Genomic DNA, 25,922 nt, shown 5'->3' with positions numbered 1-25,922 from the left:
TAGAAGGAAGAAAAAACCAACTAAACTGAAAATAAAAAAGGTAAAAATCCATTCCTGTACTTCCCTCCATAAAAGAAGCCAGTTTAAGCGTCTGACCTTCAGCCTTCTAGAGACTTCTAAGTGTATACACACACACACACTGAGAACTTACCAGTTCCCTTTTAGTTTTTTTAAAAAATAAGGTACAGGGCCTGGCAGTGTGGCCTAGCGGCTAAAGTCCTCGCCTTGAATGCACCAGGATCCCATGTGGGCGCCGGTTCTAATCCCAGCAGCTCCACTTCCCATCCAGCTCCCTGATTGTGGCCTGGGAAAGCAGTTGAGGACAGCCCAAAGCTTTGGGACCCTGCACCCGTGTGGGAGACCCAGAAGAAGTTCCTGGATCCTGGCTTCAGATCGGCATAGCACCGGCTATTGCGCTCACTTGGGGAGTGAATCACTGGATGGAAGATCTTCCTCTCTGTCTCTCCTCCTCTCTGTATATCTGACTTTCCAATGAATAAATAAATCTTAAAAAAAAAAAAGGTACATTACTTATGTTTCTGCATTTTTTCAATTAATGTCAAGGTTTTAATTATATAACAAGAACCTATCAAATATTTTTATTGGCAATTAGCAAATAATTTTTGAAAATGTCATGCAAAATTTCCTTCAATAAGCTCAATTTAATTCTAAGCAACTTATGACTGAAAAAGGCTTTATATTTCCCATTAGTAGTGTTTCATCTAATGAAAACAAAACAAGGTTACTATGCTTATCAATATATTGTAGTTTAATAGAAACAAGTTAGATAATTCATTGAAAAAAATATTTTAATACAAACACCACTTATACACAAAATCAGGGTATGCTGATATCCTAGTTCTAAAAAAGTCTTGGTCTCATTAAGATGCCACCTCAATGGTGATTGCTTCACATTTTCCAGTCTCTTGATCTGTGCAAGTAATATGTAAAGATCCATCCCTAAACAAACAAGATTAAGAGCATTTCAAAATTTAGTTTATAAAAACAGAAAATCCTTGAGAAATTACTTAGGGGACTTTGAGTAAACATAACTAATTTTAACTTTTAAAAGACGAATATTAAGATAAAGAATAAACACAATCTAAGTGCCTTAAAATTTATTGTCTTGGCTATGTTTAGCTAACTTGTTAGAAACATCCTAGACCACTGCAAGAGCAGTGTGTAGTCTATGAAATACCATGATAACCATCTTAGAACTTCATTCAACCTCATCATGTTGGGTTCCAGCCCAGATCAAGGCAAATCCAACCTGATGCATTCAATTCTCTTGGTAAGTGTAATTTATGGAACACGTTATCCCTAGTGTTAATCTGGAAAGAATTTACTGCAACACACAGTTGTATGGAAGGCTTATGGTTGGGAAAATGGTAATAGCTGGATTTCATTGCCAAGTTATTTAAAACAAGATTTTTCTAGAATTATTATATAACAAACTTACCTTTTCATAGAGCAAATAGCTTTAATTATGTAAATTAATTAAAGTTACTAAAAACTGACAAAAATTACATCTTAAATGAGTATGGGTAATTTAAGTTGGCCACAATAAAAACAAAGAATTCATAAAACATTCAAAGTGCAAAGCATTAGAATATCCCTTCCTTTGTAAAGTGTTATATATTTCAGGAAAAAAAATGTAAATCAATAAAATCCTAAGTTTTAAGTAAATTATCAGTAATCAAAAAAGTAAATTAAGTAAATTTAAGTAAATTATCAGTAATCAAAAAAGTCATGTCTCAAAGTATATTTAATTTGCATTAGAAATAAGATAATTCTGTACCTTTTCATAGTAAGAACAGCTAATATATCACGTAATCCATTCTCTTTTTTATCTAAATCCTGGAGTACAACCTGTTGATACAGAAATAATAAGATGATTCAGTGCTTTGCCATATTAATTCATGAGCATGATTATCACACACACAAAAAACCCCCAGATCCTATTTATCCTGAAACAAAACTTACGGAGGGCAGGTTTCATTTCTCCTACATTTTTTTTAAGGTGAGTTAAAAAAAATTTTTTTTTAATTTATTTTATTATCATTGCAAAGTCAGATATACAGAGAGAAGAGAGAGAGAGGAAGATCTTCTGTGTGATGGTTCACTCCCCAAGTGGCTGCAACGGCCTGAGCTGAACCAATCTGAAGCCAGGAACCTGGAGCCTCCTCCAGGTCTCCCACAGGTTCAGGCTTTGGGCCGCCCACAGGCTTTGGGCCTCCCACAGGCTTTGGGCCGTCCTCGACTGTTTTTCCAAGTCACAAGCAGGGGGCTGGATGGGAAGTCTCACAATGTCACAACCAATCATATTATACAGTCTCTTTTGTTATCTACATCTGTTTTATTTTACAATAAAAGTGAATTCACATTCAGTTCTTACATTGTATAAAACGTTCAATATAAGGGCTAGCATTGTGGCAGAGGGTTAAGCCACTGCCTGCAATATCAGCATCCTATGTAGGCACTGGCTCATCCTATGTGAGTTCTAGCTGCTGCTCTTCTGATCCATCTCTCTAATAAACCTGGAAAGGCAGCAGAGAATGGCCAAAGCACTTGGGTCCCTGCACCCACATGAAAGACTGGATGGAGTTCATAGGTTCTGGCTTCAGCCAGGCCCAGTTTCAGTCACTGTGGCCATTTGAGGAACAAACCAGCAGAGGGAAGTATTCTGTAGTTCTAGTGTCTATATGCATCTTTAAAGTGTTTAAATGGAAGGCAAAGTAACTGGAGGAAGAGAGAGAGGCAGGAGATACATAGAGGTGAGAATCCTTCCATCCACGGATTCACTCACCAAATTCCTGCAACAGCTAAGGGTCGGTCAGGCCCTAGGAATAAGAAGCTCCACAATGGACTCTACATGTAGGAGCCCAAGTACATGGCCATCACCTGTCTGCTGCCACCCAGATATATCAGCTGGGAGGTGGATGAGGTACTACAACCAGCATTTTGATGGCAGTTTAACCTATGTATGTGCACTCTACTGTAGCTGGGGTTTTTCAATATTTTTCTAAGTAAATCAGATAGCCTTATCTACTTTCTCTTTGTAAAGAATACACGAGATGGTACAGAAATATGCATGTAGTATTCTGAAAAAGTAAAATCTTATCAGGAGTAACATGGCAGAATGGAAAACACAGACACAGCAAACTAAGGAGAAATCTTAGCTTGGCAAGGAAAAGAACAGGCTATTTACAACAAGCTAGTTTCTTAATCATCTAATGCACATAAAATCCTCCTTCACAGTATTCTGAGATAATGTTTATAAACTGTCATGTACATCACCTGGTGTTCAGCAAATGAGAACAATGCTACTTTCCTGTTCCCCTTCCAATTACCAAGGTAGGACAAGAGCATAGCAGACAAGTGTAAAATACAAATTGTGGGCTAGTCTTGTGGCATAGTATTAAGCCACTGCTTCAGACCCAGCATTCCATATTGCAATGCTATTTGAATCCTGGCTACTGCATTACAGATACAGCTCCTTGCTAATGCATCCTGGAAAGCAATAGATAATACTCAAGTATATGGGCCCTTGCATCCATCTGGAGGACCAGGATGGAGTTCTAGGCTCTTGGCTTCTGCCTGATCCACCCATGGCTGTTGTGGCCATTTGGTGAACAAGTAGATGGGAGAGTGTTCTTTCTCAGCTACTCTTTCAAGCAGTTGGAAATAATAAAGATGAAAACCAAATACAGGGCCTGACTTTGTGTCTTGGGGGGTTAAACTGCCACTTATGACTGCCAGCATCATATATCTGAGTGCGAGTCTGAGTCCTAGCTCTTCTACTTCTTACCTAGTGTTCTGCTATTGCACTGGGAGGACAGATGATGATCCAATGCTTACTTGGGCCCCTGCCACCAACCTGGAGACTAGGCTCAAGCTGCTGTGTGGCCCAGCCCTTGCTGTTGTGACCACTTGGAGACTGAATCAGCAGTTGGAAGATTCTCTCTCTCTCTCTCCACAGCAATTTTCTCTCTCTTATTCTACCTTACAAGTAAACTAATAAACAAATAAATCTTCACAAAAATACAAACTATATTTCATTTTTATATTCCCACCACTCTTTCAAATTAAACTTGTTTATTTCTTCCGACTTTCAAACAAAATAGAAGCAATTTATTCATAAAAATGTTAGGTATACTCATATATTGAGAAATTAAACTGAACCAAATCCAGAAAGAAAAGCTAAGCAGTTTCACAATGTATATATTCACCTGTGCAAATTTGGTTTCCTCTTTTGCAGAGTTCATCCCCTCAGACTCATAGAGTTCAAGGCACACTGAAGATATGCTTCCTGGGGCTTGTAATGTGTGTTGCCTTCTGGCTGGTAAAGGGGTCCCTGATGGAAACAGTACTGTGAACCTGTTGGCTCCCGATTCATCCACTCCCTAGGAAGAAGGAAAAAAAGATGCATATGCTTGAATATTTGCCATTACAATTTAAAAGCTCCTACTATAAAATCCTATCACTGTTATTATAAATGAAATATTATTTCTTGATGATAATCTGGAATCTAGGCAGAGGAGAAAACATAATGTCACATAATCTTATCTCTTCACTTAAAAATATATTGAATGCATGTTCCCTCTATTGGAAGCTTTTAAAGTAGTTTTTATTTCATCAAATGTCATTTTCCTAAGAAAGTTACTTGTTAGCTAAATATGATCTAATTTTATTAAAATTATAACTCTTTGCCAGTAAAATTTCATTGTAAAGTCTTGCTATGTACGGTGACTAATTTGTTTTATTTTTATGTGCAAGTAAAGTGAAACATACCTTAACTAAAATATTTTTTGCTGAACACTCTATCATTAGAGAGTCTTCCACTGATACGTTTTCTTTCCCAATAAGGATTCCTGCTTCTATAGCTGCACCAATAGGGATGACCTCATCAGGAGGAATGGCATTCAGAAGCTCAACGGCTGGGAAAACATCTTTAATCAGTTGCTGTAGTTTTGGGATTCGAGAGGACCCTCCACAAAGGACAACCTAGAAAATAAAAATAAGCTTCAGTTTTTCTGTTTAGAATGGTTATTTCTAAAAATTAAATGCAATAAGCTGGATCACCTTTATTATGTGTAATAGTAAAATATATTATTACATTTAACACAGCAATATAAGAACACAGATATTTAACATATATATTATACCATATTTAACATAATCTTTACTCACAACAAAATTTAAAATGAAGAAATTTTACCACATACTGGAAGATATGTTCTCTAAATAATGGTTCATGATTAATACTATACATATGCAGTTACAACAAGCTATTCATTTGAATAGGAAATACATTAGTACACTGTTAACATTTTTCTGCAAGTAATGTTTAAGTAAATATTAGGGCATTTTGTGAATTTCTCTATGTGAAAATAATACCACATTATTTTTTTGCCCTTGTTATGGAAGAATATTGGGTTTTTTGAGCAAAGACTGTTTTATTATCCAACTGGCTCCTCTGCTCTCTAAAGAATTCCATATGAAATCAGTCCTACAACATCCCCCTAAGTTCCTCATTGATTCATTCACTCCGTGCATATGACTCAACAAGTATACAGAATATTGAATTTACAAAAAAAAATACTGAATCAACTAATCGCTTCATAAGCTTTCTTGTCGGGGAGAAGCTGATGAAAAATGAGACCACTTTAACATTCTTTGTGAAACAGGAACACCGCATTAATCTACAGGTGAAGGCATGAAGAATATAAATGGAAGGATTCTTTAAAAGTAGGCAGGCCCTGGGCAAAGTCTGAAATAAACATATATTTATAAAATTAATTCCATAAGCATTTGACAATACAGGGAACAACAAAGAAAAATACAAATACTAACAAAACCTTATGGTTCACACAACACAAAGTAGTAATTTGTAAATTATATCAGGAATGATATGTTTTCTCTCTAATAGTGTTTTAGTTACTATCATCTTAAAGCTAACTTATTTTTACTATAAAATTCACATTTTGAGAGTCTCTTAGAAGGTAAAAGACTCCCCAGCACTGGCCTGCCTCCCTCAACGACAGCATTTGGCAGATGGACAGTAGCTGCTCCTTTTGGACGAGCATGGCTCCTGTCTGTCAAGGTGGGCCCAGAACTACCCCCCAGGCACTCACACTGCCTAGTAGTGGTCACTCACCATTTCCAATCACTTTGGTAATCTTGCTTGTCTTACAGGAAATCTGAGTGTGAAACTATTTAAACTCTGAAACTCACTTCTCAATTAAGTAGAATGATAAAATAATAATAAAGGTGATAATAAGTCTCAGGAAAAAATAAATAGTAGTGAACATTCCTATCAATATGTAAAGAAAAAGGTGTATACATATTGAATAAACATAATTAAGTTACCAGCACTGGTTTAATTTATCAGCAGTGGTTTGCACAGCAGTCCATACAATACTTCACCTCATGGTATGGGGAAATCCATAGCACTGCACGACTTCTAGGCAGCTTAATTCGGGAGTAGAAATTGAGCTGTATATGCCAGTGTATTTTTTAAGTATAGAAAGAAACTGACTCTTTCCTATCATGCATAGCTCAGGCAAGACAGGATCAAGTGCTGTTTTCCTGATATTTTTATAGTCTATGGGAACTCCATCAAAATGAGGATTGCTCCGTCTCCACAGAAGTATTCTCATAGTCACACACACAGTAAATTTGATCTGCTTATTCCTGGAGAAATTAATTTTTTGGCAAGAGATTTGGCACACTTTCCTATTCTGTACTCAATTTATAGTCCTTCAAGTGAAAACTTACATTTCCATAATTATGGAGAATATTTATTTCAGAATGATATGTATATCTTTGAAGCAATTATATAAACAAATGCTTAAAAAACCCTCTGTGCAAAGGTTCTACTCTCATCTAAAAGAACTTACTCTGAAACACTATTTCTAGTAAAAGGATTTAAGGCTGGATTTTGGATTGAACAACTCAAACCCTCAGACCGGACACTGACATTATGGAGCAGAAGAAAGGTGTTTCAGGTTCCAAATTTGAAGGAGAAATTCGTTGTGAAAGCATTAATAATTAAGTATTTATATGTCAATTTGCGTTTTAAAAAATATGTTCATTTGTGTATTTGAAAGGCAGAGAGATAAAGAGGGAGAGACAGAAACATTTTCCACCTACTACTTCACTCTCCAAATATCTGCTACAATCAGGGCTGGGCAGGCTAAAGCCAGGAGTTAAAAACTCCATTTAGGTCTCCTATACTGGCAGGTAGGGACCCAAGCACTTGGGCCATCTTCCACTGTATTTCCAGAGGAAACTGGATTGGAAATGGAGCAGCCAGGGGAATAAATGGCACCCTGATATGGAATACGGGCATTGCATGTGGCAGTTGCTCCAATTTGTATTTTTAAACTTGGAATTTAAAATAGACCTTAAAGTCTCCAGCATTATCTATACTTCTACACATTTACATCCAGTTCACCTTGATATTTTCTGGCAGTTTTTTCTTGCACTCAACAATTTTAGTCACTTTCATGTCCTATGATCACAGCATGTGGGACCTCTTCCTGACCCTGCCCCCAGCTAAAAAGAAAAGGAAGTTAGCACCAGTCTATTTCCTGAAGATAGCATGCATGATTTTGGTACTTTGAAAACAGATCAAGAAATACTAGATGTTTTAGTTCAGAAGGTATTGTTTTAAAGAACTGAATCAGATGCATTGCAATACTTTAGCACTCTAGTTAAGTTTAAGCACTTGAATCAAATGGATTAAATCCCATTTTCGTGTGATCTCATGAGTTTTTCCATGTGGGAGAGGAAGAGTAGGGGTGAGAGAGGAGACATTAGAAGAAACTGAGCCCGGGTTAGGGGACAGGACTGCTGCTCTCCACTTACAACAAACGCCTTTGTTCACATGACTCAATCACATGCACACCTGGTACAAAGCCCTGGTCCAATGAGAAGCCACTGACAGCTCATTCTCCCAGGGATGTGTGAATGGCCAGAAGCAAGCAAGTTATGTGCTTTTTTCAGATCAATACAAAATTCCCTTCTAAGTAATAAGTATCAACAGAGTTCTTTCAATGTAGACAATACAGGTAATGTAGAAAAGCCTGAAATGAGCAAAACTAGCATAAATCACAGAAATTTGAATAATAAAATAATTCATAGGTAAAATCAAGTAAGGTCTACCCTAGGAAAATGAAAATTCCCTATTAAGAAATTAATACTGATTTCTTATATGATTTTAAAGAAAATGTAAAGAAAACCATAAGAATAAGAAAACCATAAGAATAAGAAAACCATAAGCACATTTCACTGGTATCCAAAATTACATTTGTAAAAACCCAACACTTATATCATTTAAAATGCCCTTAAAAAACAGGAACTGTTGTCTCAATATAATATAATATAAACACCACATTTTAAATCAATTATCAGTAATCACGGTTGTTGGCAAAAGCCTAATATGTTTCCTTAATAAAAAGAGCAAAGGAAGGCCCATATCAGCAAGATATTTTGGTTCTGATCATAACAATCAAGTACAAAACAGAAATGAGAAAAAAATATTAGAAGAAAATCATTTCCACTTAGAAGCTTTTCCACGCCTCACCCCACAGGGTCACCAGCATCATAAGACAGTGCTCTTGCATTACTGACACGTGTTTACTTTCTTTCTTTCTTGTTTTAAGCTGTGTACTTTTATTGAACTAGTCTCAGGTCAGTATACTGGTAAGCCATGGATGCCTCTATACTTCAACTGACTCCCAGTGAGACCAAAAGCCTTTAAACAGCTTAAGTTGGATGACAGAAAAAAAAAAATGGGGACCCACAATACTTGACCATTCAGAATAGAGAAAATTTCAAAAAGTATTAGGAAAAATATTTTAAATATTTGCATTACATAATTTAGACAAAAACAATGTTGTCACCTCCCAGGAGTAGACCAGGGCCAGCACTGAGCTCCTCTCCTTTGGCAGAATTGGGATAGTTTTTAGAGGGCAAGAAGCTTCCTGCTCCATAGCATCTCACAGTGCCTAGAATGACTGTTTAAATAAAGATCAATGTGTAATCTAAGTCCTCTCTACACTGAGGAACATGGAGGATGCTCACTCCAACCTGCTGCACGTTAAAGGTTCTCCCCCTATTTAAATATTTTGAAACATCACATTAATATTCTCACTACATTCACTTTGCACATGTTTAAAAATATTAAGAAATAAATGATTCATAGGCAAGGAAAATGAATATGCACATACAGTAAACATTTAAAAATAAAAAAACCCTAGTAATCAATGAAAAAGACTGTTTTCTTTCTTACTTTTTCCTCTCTTTCCTGATTTATTTATTTATTGACTTACTAATCTATTTGAGAAGCACAGAGAGAGGAGGAGGGCACACACTAACAGGAAAACCCTAACTGCTGATTCACTCCCAATGGGAGCAAATGCTGTGTGTGCATCCCAGATTCACTGAAACAATTTTCTTTACTAACACAAATTCAGAAGACACTTAAATGTGTAAAATAGTCTTTCAATACCTAGAGCTATTTCCTAAATTTGAAATCTGAAACAATTGCTAAAATGATGAAAACTATTAAAGTGTTACCTTGTTGATATCATCTGCTGTAAATCCACTTCGATCTAAGAGTTCTCTGATGGCTTCTATACATTTATTAAAAAGTGGAGAACAAAGAAGTTCAAACCTTGCTCTACATATACACACAAACACACACACAGAAGAGAGAGAAAAGGTTTAATTTCAAAAAACTTATTTTTTTTTGCGAATAGTAATGCCAAAGTTTAATGATAATCTTTTGAATGATAAATTGATAAGAACAAGGCATTAACTAACAGCAGTAAAACATCTTGCAGAGAAAGAAGTCCATGTTATTGATCTCTGAGTGTACATAAAGACATTTAAGGTCAAATTCAGATAGAAGTCTTCCTTGTCCACAGTGTTTTTATAAGCTTTCAAACACATTTAAGAAAACGTATCTAATGTATGACATTCTCAAAGGAAACCTACTGACCCTAAAAATCTCATTTGAAATTTTTTACTATATTAAAAGCTTTAAAAATTATGTCTTACTATTTTCCTCTGGTCTAAGAATGTGTTCCATATAAGTTTATATCTTTCACACTGTTTGTGAAGCTTAAATGCAGGCATATAATACCATTTTAAGAAAGATTTATGTTCATGAAAAATGCATTCCTTAATTTGGTTCTGAAGGTCTTAAATGTAGATAAGTGATTTTAAAACTTATCTGTGTTATCCACAAATATCAAAACAGCTTTCACACTTGAAATTTTTGTGATAATGGCGATATTATCTTAAGAAAACTATTGTAAAAATAAGGGGAATAGCTGTTTAGTCTGATAAAACGAGGACCTCAAAATTAAGACAGTAAAGTTCCCATTTATAGACAGATGGCTAAGAAATCTCAATCAAGTGAAAAAACAAAAACAAAAAACAGGCTTAAGATGAGAAAAATGGTGCCTGAATAACAATGCTCTTAGAATTGTTTAAGCCTTTTAAAGCCTTCAGTTTTACCTGGACACATTGCAATCAAAATCTTGACCTTCATATAAGGAGTCGAGGAAACAATTAGCACTTCCCAAGGTTGACAAAGAATGTTTTGCAATTTCAGCACTGTTCATCAATTTCATCATGGCACGGGCATTTCTTCTCACATCATGTTTGAAGGATCTAAATTAAAAATATAACATTTTAAATGTAAAATTACTAGGTCATTTAGACCTTGTTGTAATTAAAATCTAGACAATTCCCATTAGAACAATAACAGATACATGAATCAACACTATATACAAATTTTAGTAACCAGTTTCCAATTTCTTCAAATTATCCTAATAACATATTCTGCAATTAATAGAAAGATCTCAAAAACAAATAAATGAACAGGGCTTGGCACGATGGCATAGTGGCTATCTTCCTCTTGCATATGCTGGGATCCCATATGGGCACTAGTTTGTATCCCAAATGCTCCACTTCCCATCCAGCTCCCTGCTTGTGGCCAGGGAAAGCAATGGAGGATGACCCAAAGCCTTGGGACCCTGCACCCAAATGGGAGACCTGGAAGAAGCTCCTGGCTTCAGATCAGTTCAGCTCAGCTTTAGCAGTTGTGGCCACTAAAGGAGTGAATCAGCAGATGAAAGATCATTCTCTGTATATCCTTCTCCCTGTATATCTGCCTTTCCAGTAAAAATAAATAAATCTTTAACATAATAATACTAATTTATTATTTAACAATCAGAATTGTATGAGGGAGCCATATTCATAGGTGATAGCTTAAGTAAAATAGATAACCATATTTTTATCAACTGAGACAGAGGAAGAAGATTTATAAAAGTGAGCAAAAATCTCCTATTTCTCTTTATGATGTTAAAAGATTCATCTTTAAACATTAAAAAAAATTATAAAAAGCTTCTTCTAAGAAACTTCACACATACAAAATAAGCAAAATTACAGTTCCTCTATCTCCAATCCGTTCATTTTTAAAACTGGCTGCAAACTAGTGATCAATGACTTTGTTTAAACCATACCTCTATAAAAATAGCACTATACGTCTTTATTATATAAGTGGGAAAGCACTACTTTTCTAAACCAATGGTGAAAATACTATTTTAATAAGATTTTTTTAGAATAAAATACAAGCCTTGTACAATTGATTATTGATAATGTGCAAACAGAATTATAAGTATAGTAATTATATATAATAATATTAAAATATTCCTTATGGTAAACTTCTAATTAGATGTAAGACAAGAACTCACTGGAATTTAATATAGTATAATCTAAAGTTTTAAAAACTGTTTAGAAAGCAGGGAGGCATCTGTGTCTATAACATCCTTTATTAAGATAACAGAGTAGCACGGAATGAATTAAGAAAACAAACTTGAGACCCAAGTTTAAGCAGTTCAGCATTTGGTGGTCCCTTAACACTAACTAGAAAAATCTAAGCTACTGCTTGAGGATACTGTAACTCCAGAGATGAAAATGCTAGTCCCTAAGCAACAGAAAGACTACATCTTCCTTTGTAGTAGGTTAATATGAAATAAATTAGGAACAAATTTGAAAAGAAACCTTAACCACAATGTGTATCCAGGCCATTAATACTCACCTCTGGAACTCAGAAGCTAGATATTGTGCTAAGGTTTCTGTGAAATGTGCACCACCAATGTTATCATCAGTATTTGTCGAAAGAACTCGATACATTCCACTGTTAACTTCCATAATACTGAGAGATAAGGATGTTCCTCCAAGCTTAAACACCAAAATATTGCTTCAAAAGAAAGATAACATAAATGTGTTGTCATGGAATCATAACATTCTAAAGCTAGGTTGAACATTAGAATTTAATTTTTTTATTACAAATGAGGAAATTGGAAATATCAAATGAGTGAGTGTCTATAGTTACTGTGACTTAAATCAGCCTAGAGCCTGTATTTATTACCAAATGACTATGGGCAATGTAATCACTTCTCTACTCAAGTATAAGTCCTTTTTCCACTTAGTTTTGCTGGAAAAACTATTCTTCCAAATCATGAGTTCAAAACATTTTGAAGAGTAAATCAAGAAGGGATTTGTACCTATAGAACTGTAGCATGGACTAATAAAATCAATAAATTTAAATAATAACAACAGCAACAACAGAAACCAAACAGCAAACAAACAAGCAAAAAAAAAAAAAAAGATTTGTGACTATAGAGAAATTCAAGAAAAAGAAATTCCTGAGGTAATGTAATACAATGAATACAGCAAAACAGGTTCTGTAGATATAAAATGTATACAAAACTAGAAGCTAAATTTCTATCTCCTGTGTATCAAAATTCATAATTTCTTATATTTCCACACTTACATAGTTTATTTCAAAATAATTTCCTGGTAATGTATACATACATTAGTTCAACTGTAGGATATGAAGGTGAAAACAATAACAGAAAGTTAAAATAATATCTAAATCAATTTCTATAAAGTTGCATGACCATCAGGTCTACTAAAGCAACATTGACAGCTAAATCAGGAAAATATATGTTATTGTTTCACTATCAAAATCGGCCTGATATCCTCATTCTGCATTTCACCTATTTCTGTTACGTCAAATGTCTTGTGTATACAAAATATTCATTGTCTTTAAATATGTCTAGTAGTTGTACTTGGTAGTAACATCAACTGTGCTCTTCTTTGTGCTAGGATGTGGTCAGTTCCATAAATTCCCAATTTGTATCCAATAAAGGGACAAATGAGAACGACAGAAGCAAAAACAGTTCAATCATCCCTCCAGATTTTAAGTTCTTCCTCTGTTCTCCATTGCACTTACCCCAACTATCTGAAAAACTCTAGGGAGTTCAGTATCCTTTCATCCATAAAGGTTGGAAACCATGCACTGTATAATAAGCCCTACTGATATAATCACTATAATCTAACATGCTTTATGCAATTAAAAGAAATAGAAATCTGCCAAAACCATAAATAGTTTTTACCTTTTTCCAGTAGGGCAGTCCTGGCCAATTCCATAAGCAAGAAGGGCTGCAGAAGGTTCATGTATTAATCGCAAAACGTTAAATCCAGCAGCTCCAGCTGCTTCTCTGTGAACAATGTGTCTTCAATGAATTTCGTATCACAACATGTTCCACTCTAAATTCTTAGAAATATTGTGCTAAAGTGTTTTTCAATAGGAATTAGGACTTCACATGACAGTAGTCCCATCTCAGCTGAACTTTTGCTCTCTATGGTCAAGGTACAGTAACTGTACAGGACAGTAACATAACTTTTACAAAAGTATATTGCCATAATTCTATTATTTTATTATTGGCTATCATTCATGTTTTACTATGCCTAATTAATTAATGAGTTAAGATGCTTTTAAAAAGTCATTTTTTGAAAGTTGATTTAATTTATTTGAAAAGTAGGGTCAAAGAATACTAATTCACTATCCAAATGTCTGCAATAATCATGGCTGGGCCAGACTAAATCCAGGAGCCAGGAAATCCATCAAAGTCTCCAGAGGAGCAGCAGGAGTTCAGATCCACGGGCCATCTTCTACTGCCTTCCCAGACACATTAGCAGGAAGGGGGCTGGGAAGCGGAAGACCAGGCCTGGAATGGGTACTCTTGCACTACAGTATGGAATGCTGGCATAGCATATGGCTGATCAATCCATAGGGCCACAATGCCAGCCCCCTTGAGGAGGGCTGGGGACAACTGCCAGGCATCCTAGAAGGCTACAGGTGCTTGGGCTCAAGTACCTGGGGCTCTGCTACCCATAAGGAGACCTAGATGGAATTTTGGGATCCTGACTTCAGCCCAGCCCAACCCCATATGTTGCAGGCATTTGGGGAGTAAACAAGATCTCTGATAGTCTGTTTCTCTCAGTTTCTCTGCCTTTCAAAGAAATAAAAACTTAAAAAAAAAATAGGTACAAACAAAAATGTTCCTTTTTTTCCAGGAAGTCTTTTTGGCCTCTCACATCATAGCAGAGGCGCTGCCTTAAAGCTCTGTAGAACTTCCCTACTCAAAATATTTACACATTCTATCCTAACTGCCCTGGTAGTTGTGAGGTAAAAACCTTTGTCTTACTTTTATACATTCCACCTGTATATATAGTGTGGCTTAAACAGTAAAGATAACCAACAAACATATGTTGGGGCAAAAAAAAACAAAAACAAAAACAAAACAAAACCAAAAAACAACTCTCTAAAAATCCTTACAAATTTCAGGAGATTTTGCAGAAACACTTTTGAAGTTTCCAAATTCCTTAGTTACAGTTTTTAAAAGTAAATACAGTAATTTTCTGCTTCAGAAGCAACACCAGTGCTTGCTGGAACTTCATTCAGTAAAGCAAAGGCACACAGGCTTACCAATTACATTTACAGAATGACCTGTAAAAACTAAATGGAACTTTTTTGTTTAGATGTTGAGCTGTAAGATAAACAATCACAAATATTTTGTAAAATAGCATTTTCTTGTATAATTCTCATACAAACCTTAATTACAGGAAAGTAAAACAAGGTAATTCATAAGTATCAACTTTACCTGGTAATTAATGTTTCCAATCAAGACTGCTAATTTTATGCTCTCTTGACATTTAACAAAAGCAATGTTAATGCTCATTATCATACTGAACTATTTATAAACACAACTTTACTGTCTAAGATATTCTCAAGTGCATTTTTAGCTTTTACTATACTGTGATGTGGTTTTTGTGTTTTTCCTAACTAAGCAAATAACAAAAGCTCCATAACACTTACCCAAGGGCCTTTTTTTGTTTTTCTCCAAAATCAAATGGAACAGTAACAACAACATCATTTGCATCTGAGCCCAAGACAGAATGTGCTGTTTCTATATATTAAAAAATAAAATAAAATCAATTGATACTGGAAAAATATATCAAGTGGCACATTTTCAGGTCTAATTTACGCCAACCATCTTCTGCCTAAAAAGCTTTCCACTCCATGTGAGTGCCCATTCTGTCATTTTTCTTCTCCTGTGCTTTTAAAACACACTTTATGGTGATAGCATGTGGTGTGGACAATGAACTAACTAGGTACTTTCTAAGGAGCATGGCTCTTAAACTTCCAAGCTTTAACCACTTTCCGTATTAGACTGCTTGCACAGAGAATGGGCTTCTAATGCCTCAGTGTGAAGACACTCCATTAGAATGCTAGATCAGTTCATTCAAGGACCACTTTCCTGCCAACAGGTTTGTAACATAATTCCAGAGCTGAAGGGAGCCTTATAAATAATCTACTATAGAATTTCCCAATTGTCCCACAGAATATCACTTAAAGCATTTGTCTGAATGGTGATAGGTCTACTTAATCTGCCTGAATTACTGTTCAGAGCATATGTCAATGCTGAAGAGAGATTGGTTCCAGGACTTCACAGATACCCTGCTCAAGTTCCTTATATAAAATGACATCATTAGTTGCATTTAACCTACATAATTCTTCCCTATACTTTAGAAATCACTTCTAGATTACTTATAATACCCAAAATAATTCTATAAAAGTGGTTGAGATACTGCTTAAGGAATAATGATGAGGAGAAAAAGGTGTGTATGTAAAGCACATTTTTTGGGGGGTGGAGAAAGTGGTATTTCCCATCCAGTTAGCGAACCTGCAGATCGGGAGCATGTAGGAGCCAAGATGCCTGTAACTCTGGCAACAGCATCCCATATGGGTGCCACATGTTCAAGTCCCAGCTGCTTCGCTTCTAATCTAGCTCCCTCCTAATGTGCCTAGGAAAGCAACAGCAGACAGCTGAAGTGCTTGGGCCCCGCCTACACATGGAAGATCTGAATAAAGCCCCAAACTCCTAGCTTCGCGGCTATTGCAGCCATATGAGGAGTAAATCCTTTTAAATAAGCAAACAAATCTAAAAAATAATTTTAAAAAAAATGAGGAACCTATGGACATGGAGAGCTGACTGTAAGGGAAATCAAAGTTCAGGAAGATTATTCATTTAACCTTGGTCACACACAGCTACACCAAGTGGCCACACCAAGTCTACAGCGCAGTTCTGCCTTAGTGCTAATGTAGTTAATCAATCTACATCTCCAAAGATTCCAAAATACCCCGTTATCATTTTAAGGTTAGCTTTTAAAAGATCATTTAAAGTTAACTCTTCTCTCTTTGCTCAATCAATACCTTTCATTTTACTAAATATCAGTCTGGCAACATCTTCTGGGTTAACAAATTTTGTTTCTTCTCCAGTATCTATTTCATACCGTAACTTCCCATTTTTTTCAGTGACCTAGAAAAGATATTATAATGGTATAAAATAGTAAATAATTTTAACTGAAATGTAAAGTTTCAAATAAACATAATATGCATAATCTTGGCAACTACTTTGCACAATAGGTAAAAAACAAGAGAACCATACTCACTAAGCATTTACTTTCTGTGATGTATTTCTGAGCTTGTGGATCATCAGAGCTGTCCATAAAAAAGACAGACAGCAAAGTATTAAAATTGTATTGCAGATAAAGCTGAAAGAACACTGTATTTTTCAACATCACTGAACAAATATCAAAACACAAAGTTACCAAGTTTACTATTATTTAAAAAAATCACCAAATTTTACAGAAATGAGAATTAAACAGAATATTTACAATGGTTAAAATAATTTTACTAAAGTATTAATCTTTGCATTTGAGTGTAAACCGTTTTGTACTTGCTATTAACAGATGCTATATATTTGGGGATGACTTTTCATAGTGTCAATAATTTTATATCACCCATTTGCACATCCATTATCCTGAAAACTCAACCACTGAGATGAAAAGGGCAAATGGAGATAAGATTGTAAACTAAGGGCAAACCAGTGTATGCAACTTCTTCTTTGTAGGCTTCTGAATATAATTCAACCCCCAAAACCAAAAGATTGAGCAAAATCAAGACTATTACTTACTGAAAGGTAGTCTAGGTATGCATACACAGTATAGACAGTTCTATAGTAATGCCCCACAAGAAATCAGTGCAAGATAAATGTGCACCACAGCAATGTGAAAGCAATGGGTTTCATGTTGTTCAAAATACCAATTATGCAGACCATAGAATGTTTTCACACATATCACCTCACTTGAACTTCAGAACATCTAAAAAACAGTTGGTTTTATTTCAGAGAAAAATAGGTTCAGAGAAGCAACGACATAACCTAATTAAGGGCCAGGGACCAATATTCGATCTCATCTATCCATTAGGCCCTTATTGATAACTTTAGCAGACTACCTCACTATTGTTGCAAATGATCGTTATACTTCTGTCCTGATCCTTGGCTCAATTTCACCTATGAAGTAGGATGACATAGACTAGTACCCCTCCTAGGGTGGAACAGTGTCTAGTCCAGAGGCGAAACTTCTGTATTCATGAAGAGCTAAAAATAGTGACTACCTGTAGAAGGACTACACAACATTTGAGGACCTTAACTATTTAAGAGGCAGAGAAGTGGTTAAAATAATTTGCCTAGATTTCTGCAATATTTACTGGTTCCTCTTCCCTCTGTCACCTAAAGTCAATTAATAGAGGAAACTAGCTTGCTCAGTAGTCACACAGCTAATGAAGGCCACCATTGGCTGGTATTCAGTTCTCCACTACAAAATTTAGTATCACTTCTAATAAACTCTGTGCTCCTGTTCTAAACTCAACAGATTACCTCCCAAACAAGTCCTTTAAGACTAGGGGGAAAAGGGTGAAGTGTGCCCATACTGGGTTTTGTACCAATATTATCATTTGAGCTTGCCATTGAAAGTTCTTTTCTTTAGAATGGAATTCAAGTCATCCGGGATAGCTTATCCTCGTAAGCCTAGATAATCTAAGATTACTACAAAATAATGTTCCAGAAAGAATATTTTATATGTATTACATGGATACTTCATGGAATTTATAGAGGACTATCGCAAATTAAAATTATTTCCCAATTGTTTAAATAGCCTCTCTTGACTGAGGAAAGTACATGGAACTCTGAAGACGTTTATAAAACAGGCCACACACAGTAGATTGGTAAGAATAGAAGTAGAAAGCAGAGAATGGGAGTAGAAAAAAGGATTATAGATGTCATCAGGAAGTAGCGGACTGACCCACAACTACAGACAAGTAAAACTTTATTTATTCATACCAGAATTAAATTACTTAACAGAAAGATAAGGGTGGTAGGAGGTTGGTATACACAGCACCTTATTCACACTGTGGTTTTAAGAGGCAGAGTTAGTCCTACCATGATTTACAGCTGTTACCAGTAACGCACTGTCTCTTCCTTCTAGATGATTTCTTAGCAGGCCTATGCACCTGGCACACACCAGCACTCATTGCTATAGTGTGTTCCTCCCCTGCACGTTTCACTGTAGTGCCTTACATATTTAACAGCATTTACATTCATCCTCACAACACCCCTGTGAGGTAGGTAAGACAATTGTTAGTAGTTTCCCACTTTATACAAGAATAACCTGAGTAACAGAATGGTAAAGGACTTGTTAGTTTAAGGACGTGTAGACAGAAACCAATGGGTCCATACTGTAGGTAGGATTCTTAGGGCATTCTTTCTTGGTCTACAGGTTTATAGCTTCTCTATTTGACACTAGTTTCTGTTTATTTCTTCAAGGTCATTCTCTCAAGTTTTTGTCAAGTTACTTCATCCATTAGAATTTCATAATCCAACTATAAACTTTAACTCCACTTGTATGCTTTAGCATTTCTGTCAAATAAATTCTTGCCTATATACTTTGCTACCATTAATAGCTATACATAGTACAGGTCTAAGTTTTCAAGTAACTTTCCTATTTTTCCAGGAAAAAATCTACCTATTTACATTAGTGTAATCTAGTTCCATCTGACACCTATCCTTCCATGATTGCCCCAGAACAATACAGACAATGTATAAAATCTGTATCAATTCCAATGCTTAATATAAGTTCCTTTAAAGCAAGGAGTATGCACATTTGTTGTGGTCCCAAGTTTTTTAGAATACTCACACCAATACCACAGAATGCTTCCTTAAAATATACTTGTTACCAGTCACACGAACACACTCATTTTGTCTCATTTATGATAGTTTTTGAAACTTTTTTGAAACTGACAGTTACTAGAAAAACAGCATCTAGGAGAAGTCCCTCAAACAAAAGAAAAACTGAGGCTTTTAAAGGGCACATGATTTGCCAAATAAAGTAAACTCTGAGGGTCATAATCCAGGAGTTCTAACTAGATTCAAGTGTATTCCACCACACCAGCTGCTTCACATATCCCTCCCTCAACCAGCAGAAGAGTTTGCTTTGTGGCCTGCCTTCTATTCGTGGTTCCAGGCACACTCCCACTGTTTGTTTTTCCCACCTATTTGCATGTCCAGCACCCCAAGCTTGAAAAATCCTTTCCCTATTCAATCATTCTTTTTTTTTTTCTCTCAGCTTCTAAGTCACAGGAAAGCTTTCTAAATCTCAAGAACTCCTATTTGTATTTTCTGTAAGTACTAAGTAACCCATAAAAAGCTTGAAGTGAGTTTAATGGTGCTCAGTAATGGCTTTTTTTTTTTTCCAAACTGAAAGTACAGCTTATCATCATCATCTCTTCTTGTGTCAGTGTAATGAGGTGGAAGTGGCGAGAAAGCAGTTACTAGTGAGGGTCTCCACTTAAATGGGAGTTATTGATTGGGGAGTCTTTGTCCACACTGCCCTCTAGTGTTACCAAAGCTAAAACAGAAGCCTATTCAGTGCTATTCAGACACAGCAGTTAAAACAGAATAGATAGCTGTGAATATTTGTTGTGCCTAGTGTCTAAGGAGCCACAGAGGGACTTAAAAAAAAAAAAAGCTGTCAAAACTCCACGAAACAGGATAAACTAGTAAAGATTCGAGCAATGAGGTCACGATACAACCATACGTCTCTATCTTGTAAACTGATGTGCTCACCCCAGCTTTGCCTCAGACAAGGTCATGTGCATCAGTTGGTTACATGTGTATATTGCTTTCAAACCTTTTCACATCTGTGAGCCATGTGATCCTCACAACAGCCCTGTGAGCAAGGCCTGCTTTACAAATGGGGAAACTGTTGTTGACAGGGGAAAGTGAAATTTTCTCACGTCAGTGACAAAGCCATGACACACTAGCTCTCTCGGACTTGGCCCCAGGGTTTTCTCTTAGACCACTCCTCCTATTTCTGACAGACCTCTCAATTAGTGGAGAGCCTCAGCAAAGGTAGGTATATTCCTACTATTCTGTATATTAATGGCTTGTCTTCTCCCCACCCTCCATGCAGCTTTTTTTCCTGCGGAGATGAAAAAGGAACCAGAGTGTCAGATGACAACGGTCGCTAGCTTTTGGTATCTGAAATCAACCTTTGAAACAATTTTTCGAGCCCTAGCTGAAAAGCGCCAGTGGCCTCTTCCACGGCTGTGGCCAGACGGCGGACTGCGATGACAGCATCTCTGCGAAGCTCATTGGCAGCGTCTTGCTGAGCACTGGCTTCCTCACCAATAGCAATGAGCCTGTCCAGTTTTTCTTCCTCATGCTTTGAAAGTTCTCGTGCCAGCCTCCTGTTTTCTGCCAACTCAGCTGCAATTGTCCTGGCCACTGACCGCCTTCTTCGCCTTGCCCACCTTGGAGGGGGTTCACTGGTCAAAGGCCTATGCCCTCTAGAAACAAAACCAACTCTGGAGGAGGAGACTGGAGGCCGCGGGGTGGAGGCTACACAGGGGGAGTTCCGGCTGGAGCTAGTGCAGGGACTGGGCTCGTTGAACACACCCAGTCTGGTCACGGGGCTGCTCTCACAAGGAGCAACTGCACCTCGGAAAAGTTTGTGGGAAGTGCTGTAGGTGGGGGTCCCTTGAGAGCACCCTGAAAAACAAAGCAACAATGTTGCAAAGAGGACATTCCTGCTAGGGAATGTTTGAGCCAGCCAGAGTTGGGAAACAATCACAAACTGAAAGTTGCTGGATAGGTGTTCTTTAAATATCTGCACCTCTTGTAATCCCTTGCCATGTCCCCCTTGCCTCCATGAATCCCTATCTATATAACTATCCAGCCCACTCCACACCCACCAGTTTCTAAGTACCCATTATAGGTAATGCCAAAACTAGTTTTGTTGCAAACAGCATTTCTTAGTTTGGGCTTAAAGAGCTCTAATACCTTACATACATAGTTTTAAAAAAAAACTCAAGCCCTTCTAATGTTACTATTAGGTCTTTAAAAAGAAAGGGGGACAAAAACAGGGAGCACCCAAATATACTTTTATTGTTTAAAACCAAGTGACTCCAGGACCCCAATCCTTCACATGCTTGAAGTTACCTGTGCCCGAGGATTCATCCCAGGATTCCTCAAGGTCACTGGTTTCTTGCATCCGGCCACTCATTCTCAGCTGACAATCCTCATCTGATTTCTGCACTGTTTTCAAGGCAGATTGGCGATCAGCTGCCCGAGTTTCTTTTACCTTCAGAACGCTGGTTCCCTCTTCCCCTGGCTTGTCAGAGGCCATTATGTTCTGATCACAGTGCTTGGCCCAAGCAGGAGCCTCCATTAAGTTGTCAGGATCAGTCACTATCCGATTACGGAGAAGCTGATCCAATGTATCATAAAATGGACAGTGAGGTGGATCACCCACACTGGTGGCATGAGCAACATAGGCCTTTAAGTATAATGCCTTCAGCACTTTAAACTTGGAGCGGCACTGACGTTCTGTGCGGCGGAAGCCTTCCTGTTGCATTCGTTTAGACACAGCCTGATAGACATCTGCATTGTGATGCACAGTCTGGAGGCGCTGGATATACTCTGCCTCCCCAAGTATGGACAAAAGAGTTCGTGTCTCCTGTCTGGACCATCGGATGCCAGCACTGCTACTGGCACTGGCCATAGTGAGTTGCGAAGGACGGTTACTGAGGCAGCAAGGTGCAAATCTGAAGGTATGGGTACACTCTGTGTGCTCTCAGTATATTTCCAGCAGCCAACTAATTCTTCCCTCTTACGGCTATTAATTGCAGAGAAGCCAGGTCCGAGGACCGCATTTCTAGCTAGAAAGCCACAAGGGAATGAGAGTTACAGGGAGGGTTTGCAAGGATAATGCTGGTGTCAAGCTGAGGGGTTGAGGGAGGGGGATCATCTGTGCATGTAAGATCATAAATAGGTGTCAGGCCAAGACAAAGAAAGCCCTACGTGGAAAGTTCACTCAGGGTGGGTTCTGGACAAAAGGTATAATGGATGCATTACAAAAGGACTAGTTCTTCCACAAATGGCCAAATGCGACTGTAAACATCAGCACTGATGAGTAGCTGGATCAAGGAGGAAAACACATCAGGCCACAAGGCAGCTATTTCTGTAGAGGTACTGGCAGGACAATGGGATCACAGAATGCATGGAAGGTGTTCAGCCTGCAGGAATCTTTGCTGAAGGACTTGCTGTGGCTGCATGTTAGCACCTCGAAAGTAACTCTGCTAAACAGAAACTTTAAGGGCCGAAAAGTGAGCTTAAGTAGTTCTGCTAATACAAAGCGTTTTGCATAATACAGCAAAAGTTACACACCATAACTTAACCATCTGTCCCCAAACAACATAAAACAAAAACGCATCGCTGGCTACTGCAATGATAGGTCTACCGACTTGTCTGCTCCCTTGCCTGCAGCCAGTTTCCTGGCTGTGATACTGTACTATAGTTTTGTAAATGTCACCATTTGAGGAAAGCGCCAAGTCCAGCAATACACCAGTTGTCTCTGTACTATTCATTACAGCATGTGAAGCTACAATGATCTCAAACTAAAGTTTTCTTAACAAATACTGTTGGTTACTCCTGATTCTGGCTCCAAGATTCACAAATTTATGTGCTCCACACCCAACCCACAGCTTATGAATTGAAAATATTTGAAACCAACTATCTTCACTTTAATGTACTCAGGACCAGTTATGTCAAGTAAAAGGATATGAGAATACATTCAGCATCACAAAAATCTGAATTCTCACCATACTACAGGCTTTGGTTTAATACATAGATATCCTAAGGAAGAAAAATTGCGATCGTTTGATTTAACTATACACAGGTTAGAGACAACTAAAAATTTCCATACATTAAAAGAAAATTTTAATCTATAATCTCAAGATCCTAAAATCAACACAAGGAAATTTCTATTTAAGTTCTCAATAAATAAAGCAGAAAGGAAAGAATCCAGACCTAGGTGTTAGGAGACCTGAACTGTCTTGTCTAGTTTATTAACTATGTTAGAAATGCCACAACTTCTTTATGCCTTGATTTTCTCATCTATAACTAGAGGCAGTATCTGCCCTACCAATGTTACATGGATGTTGAGATGATTAAAAACATTCCACCAAGTATTACTGTGCTAACAAAAACTTTAATTAGTATAGTAATCTATAATTTGAGGAGACAGAAGTCTGAGGAAGCAAGCTTCTCTACTCTTCTAATTAAAATTACAGCAGCTAATTAACCTGATTCTTATAAAGACATGAATTAAGATTTTTCTCTAATGATTAAATTTGTAAACCAGCTGGAAAAGGTGGTTCCCAGAAGTGTCACAAAAGGCCCTGAAGAAGAATCATGGACATAAATTATGACCAAGTATGACAGATTTTGAAAAATTCAATCACCCTGCCAAGAAGTCTTCAAATTGCTACATTTATAAAATTATGGAAAATCCAGATTACTAGCTCTGGATAATACAAATGATCAAAACTGAATGCACGCTGGCATTCATCAATGCTAACAGACCTTTCAGTAAGAAACACACATCAGAGTGAATACATTTCAGAGAAGCTCCAACACCCATATTCAAAAACAAAGGAAAGGAAAGAAATCTACTCTCCCAAAATAACTCAGTTATTAAAAAACAATGAAAAACAAACCGTAGCACTGGTGCTTCCATTTCATGTTATGCCAGAATTTGTCAATACATTTGTACTACACTTGATCTTAGCCAAAAGGCCAAGAAGCGATTGTCAATACATTTGTATTACCAGATTTCAAGAAACCATTTTATTCCATACCTTCTGCCAAGGAGCTGCTTCACTTTTATTACAGTATTTGAAATATTTCTTATTCTATTTTGTTTGGCTGCCAGTCCAACAACCTGAAAAAGAGCAATATATTACAAGGCATGCAGTTTAAAGAGTTTTTTTTTTCCCTCCAAGTAGAAAAATGAGGGCAACAGTACCTCTTCATTGTCTGAATAAGCAACTACAGCTGGGGTAACTCTGTCACCTGCATCATTCGCAACCACGTCGGCCCGGCCATCCTAGAAAAAACACAGGACAGGAATTCTCCTGAAATACACTTTCCTCAGACACATTCAGACGAATGTGGATCAGTGTTATTTTGCCATCTACACGGAAACAACGGCTACATCAACACCTGAAACTAGTAGCAGATTTCACTTCCCAGACTTTAACCCTGTCAGGTTTTTGGTCTGTCAAGGCATGGTCATCAACTAGATAAACACAACCATTCTTCCTCACGCGATAGCAAGTGTGATTATACTTTTTAGGATTCTCTTTCCCCACCAACACCCCAAACCACACGGGCTCTTTCCTACAATTGAAGCCCTTCCAGTTCCAGGGAGTCTGTCCTTACCAATTACTTGACACCTAATTGGGTGTGCTTTACTGCTGTTCCGTCCATCTGCCACTGAGGAGAGGAAGGCTACTACTCCCTGGCCAGTTCTCCCTTCCAGAAAGGACTCTGCAGCGCTCGGGACGATCCACTCGCTTCCCAGGAAGGCACGCTTGCAGCTCCAGTTTCAGATCGCGTCCACCCCACCCCTCGTGGCCCCAGACCTTCCGGTGTAGCTCAGCGCGTCCTGATGCTCTCACGCCACACAGGGATGTCCACCCCCGGGAATCCTGAGGCTGTGACGTCACCGAGACACCTCCGGGCATCCCTGGGACCCTGAATCCGGGGGAACCTCCCAGCGTCCCGCCACCCCGATTTCCTTCCGAACTCCACGTGCCAGGCATCATCACGAGTCTGCTCTGCACAGAAGCGGCGAGAGACGAGGTCTGTCCGGCTCGAGTGGCCCTTCACCTCCCAAAGTCTGCCAGCCTGACCAATCCACACCACAACCGTAGGTCGGCAACATGCCACCGTTAACCCATACCTGTAGGTGACCCCGCAACCCAGAGAACCCGAGACCAGCACGACTCCCGTAGCCCAGAGCCCCGAGTCCCTCACCTTATAGACCGCCACACAGGCTGACGTACAGCCCAGGTGAACTCCGATGGCCGCCATGAGGCATCCAGGAGAGGGACGGCAAGTACAAGGCGCCCCTCGGCCGCTACCAGCCACCCAACTGCCCCATCAGGCACCGCGGAGACTTCACGTTCCCGCCCGCCCACTGCGTCTAGTTCGCCGCGGCCTCCTTCCCGCCACCAATCCAGTCTTTCCTCAGCAGCAGCAGGCGAATGGCCTTAGTGTAGCTGTCCGCTCTCGGCCTGGAACGACACGGCG

The 25,922-nt window shown here is 37.9% G+C and overlaps 2 protein-coding genes and 1 pseudogene across 2 annotated transcripts; all 3 read right to left on the bottom strand.

The window, feature by feature from the left end:
- Positions 1 to 757: 757 nt before the first annotated feature.
- HSPA14 (heat shock protein family A (Hsp70) member 14) lies at positions 758 to 25,903 on the bottom strand. Its single transcript, XM_040967886.1, has 14 exons — positions 25,647 to 25,903; positions 24,634 to 24,714; positions 24,467 to 24,549; positions 16,882 to 16,930; positions 16,643 to 16,748; positions 15,245 to 15,335; positions 13,479 to 13,583; positions 12,116 to 12,277; positions 10,528 to 10,683; positions 9,583 to 9,685; positions 4,792 to 5,004; positions 4,230 to 4,403; positions 1,799 to 1,869; positions 758 to 960 (listed from the first exon to the last, which is right to left on the bottom strand). The coding sequence occupies exons 1-14, from the start codon at positions 25,701 to 25,703 to the stop codon at positions 882 to 884; spliced, it is 1,530 nt and encodes a 509-aa protein (XP_040823820.1). The 5' UTR covers positions 25,704 to 25,903; the 3' UTR covers positions 758 to 881.
- LOC121147954 (zinc finger and SCAN domain containing 29) lies at positions 18,581 to 24,520 on the bottom strand. The gene is made up of 3 exons (XM_040967887.1): positions 24,467 to 24,520; positions 21,768 to 22,486; positions 18,581 to 21,317 (listed from the first exon to the last, which is right to left on the bottom strand). The coding sequence occupies exons 2-3, from the start codon at positions 22,327 to 22,329 to the stop codon at positions 20,794 to 20,796; spliced, it is 1,086 nt and encodes a 361-aa protein (XP_040823821.1). The 5' UTR covers positions 22,330 to 22,486; positions 24,467 to 24,520; the 3' UTR covers positions 18,581 to 20,793.
- On the bottom strand, positions 24,270 to 24,416 carry LOC121148254 (annotated as a pseudogene).
- Positions 25,904 to 25,922: the final 19 nt, after the last annotated feature.

This window comes from Ochotona curzoniae, unplaced genomic scaffold (genome assembly GCF_017591425.1).
Source record: "Ochotona curzoniae isolate NIBS_2020 unplaced genomic scaffold, NIBS_Ocur_1.0 scaffold_4683, whole genome shotgun sequence".
Lineage (NCBI taxonomy): Eukaryota > Metazoa > Chordata > Mammalia > Lagomorpha > Ochotonidae > Ochotona > Ochotona curzoniae.
This window is presented reverse-complemented; position numbering and strand designations above follow the sequence as displayed.

Bases quoted from the DNA above. Each gene is read 5' to 3' on its own strand.
- LOC121147954 (XM_040967887.1), bottom strand. From the start codon at position 22,329: ATGGCCAGTGCCAGTAGCAGTGCTGGCATCCGATGGTCCAGACAGGAG. The intron at 21,318-21,767 runs GTAACTTCAAGC...TTTGTTTTTCAG, and splicing joins GGATGAATCCTCGGGCACAG to GGTGCTCTCAAGGGACCCCC.
- HSPA14 (XM_040967886.1), bottom strand. From the start codon at position 25,703: ATGGCGGCCATCGGAGTTCACCTGGGCTGTACGTCAGCCTGTGTGGCG. The intron at 24,715-25,646 runs GTGAGGGACTCG...TGTTTTTTCTAG, and splicing joins CCTGTGTGGCGGTCTATAAG to GATGGCCGGGCCGACGTGGT. The intron at 1,870-4,229 runs GTGAATATATAC...CTGTATCAACAG, and splicing joins AGGAAACCAAATTTGCACAG to GTTGTACTCCAGGATTTAGA.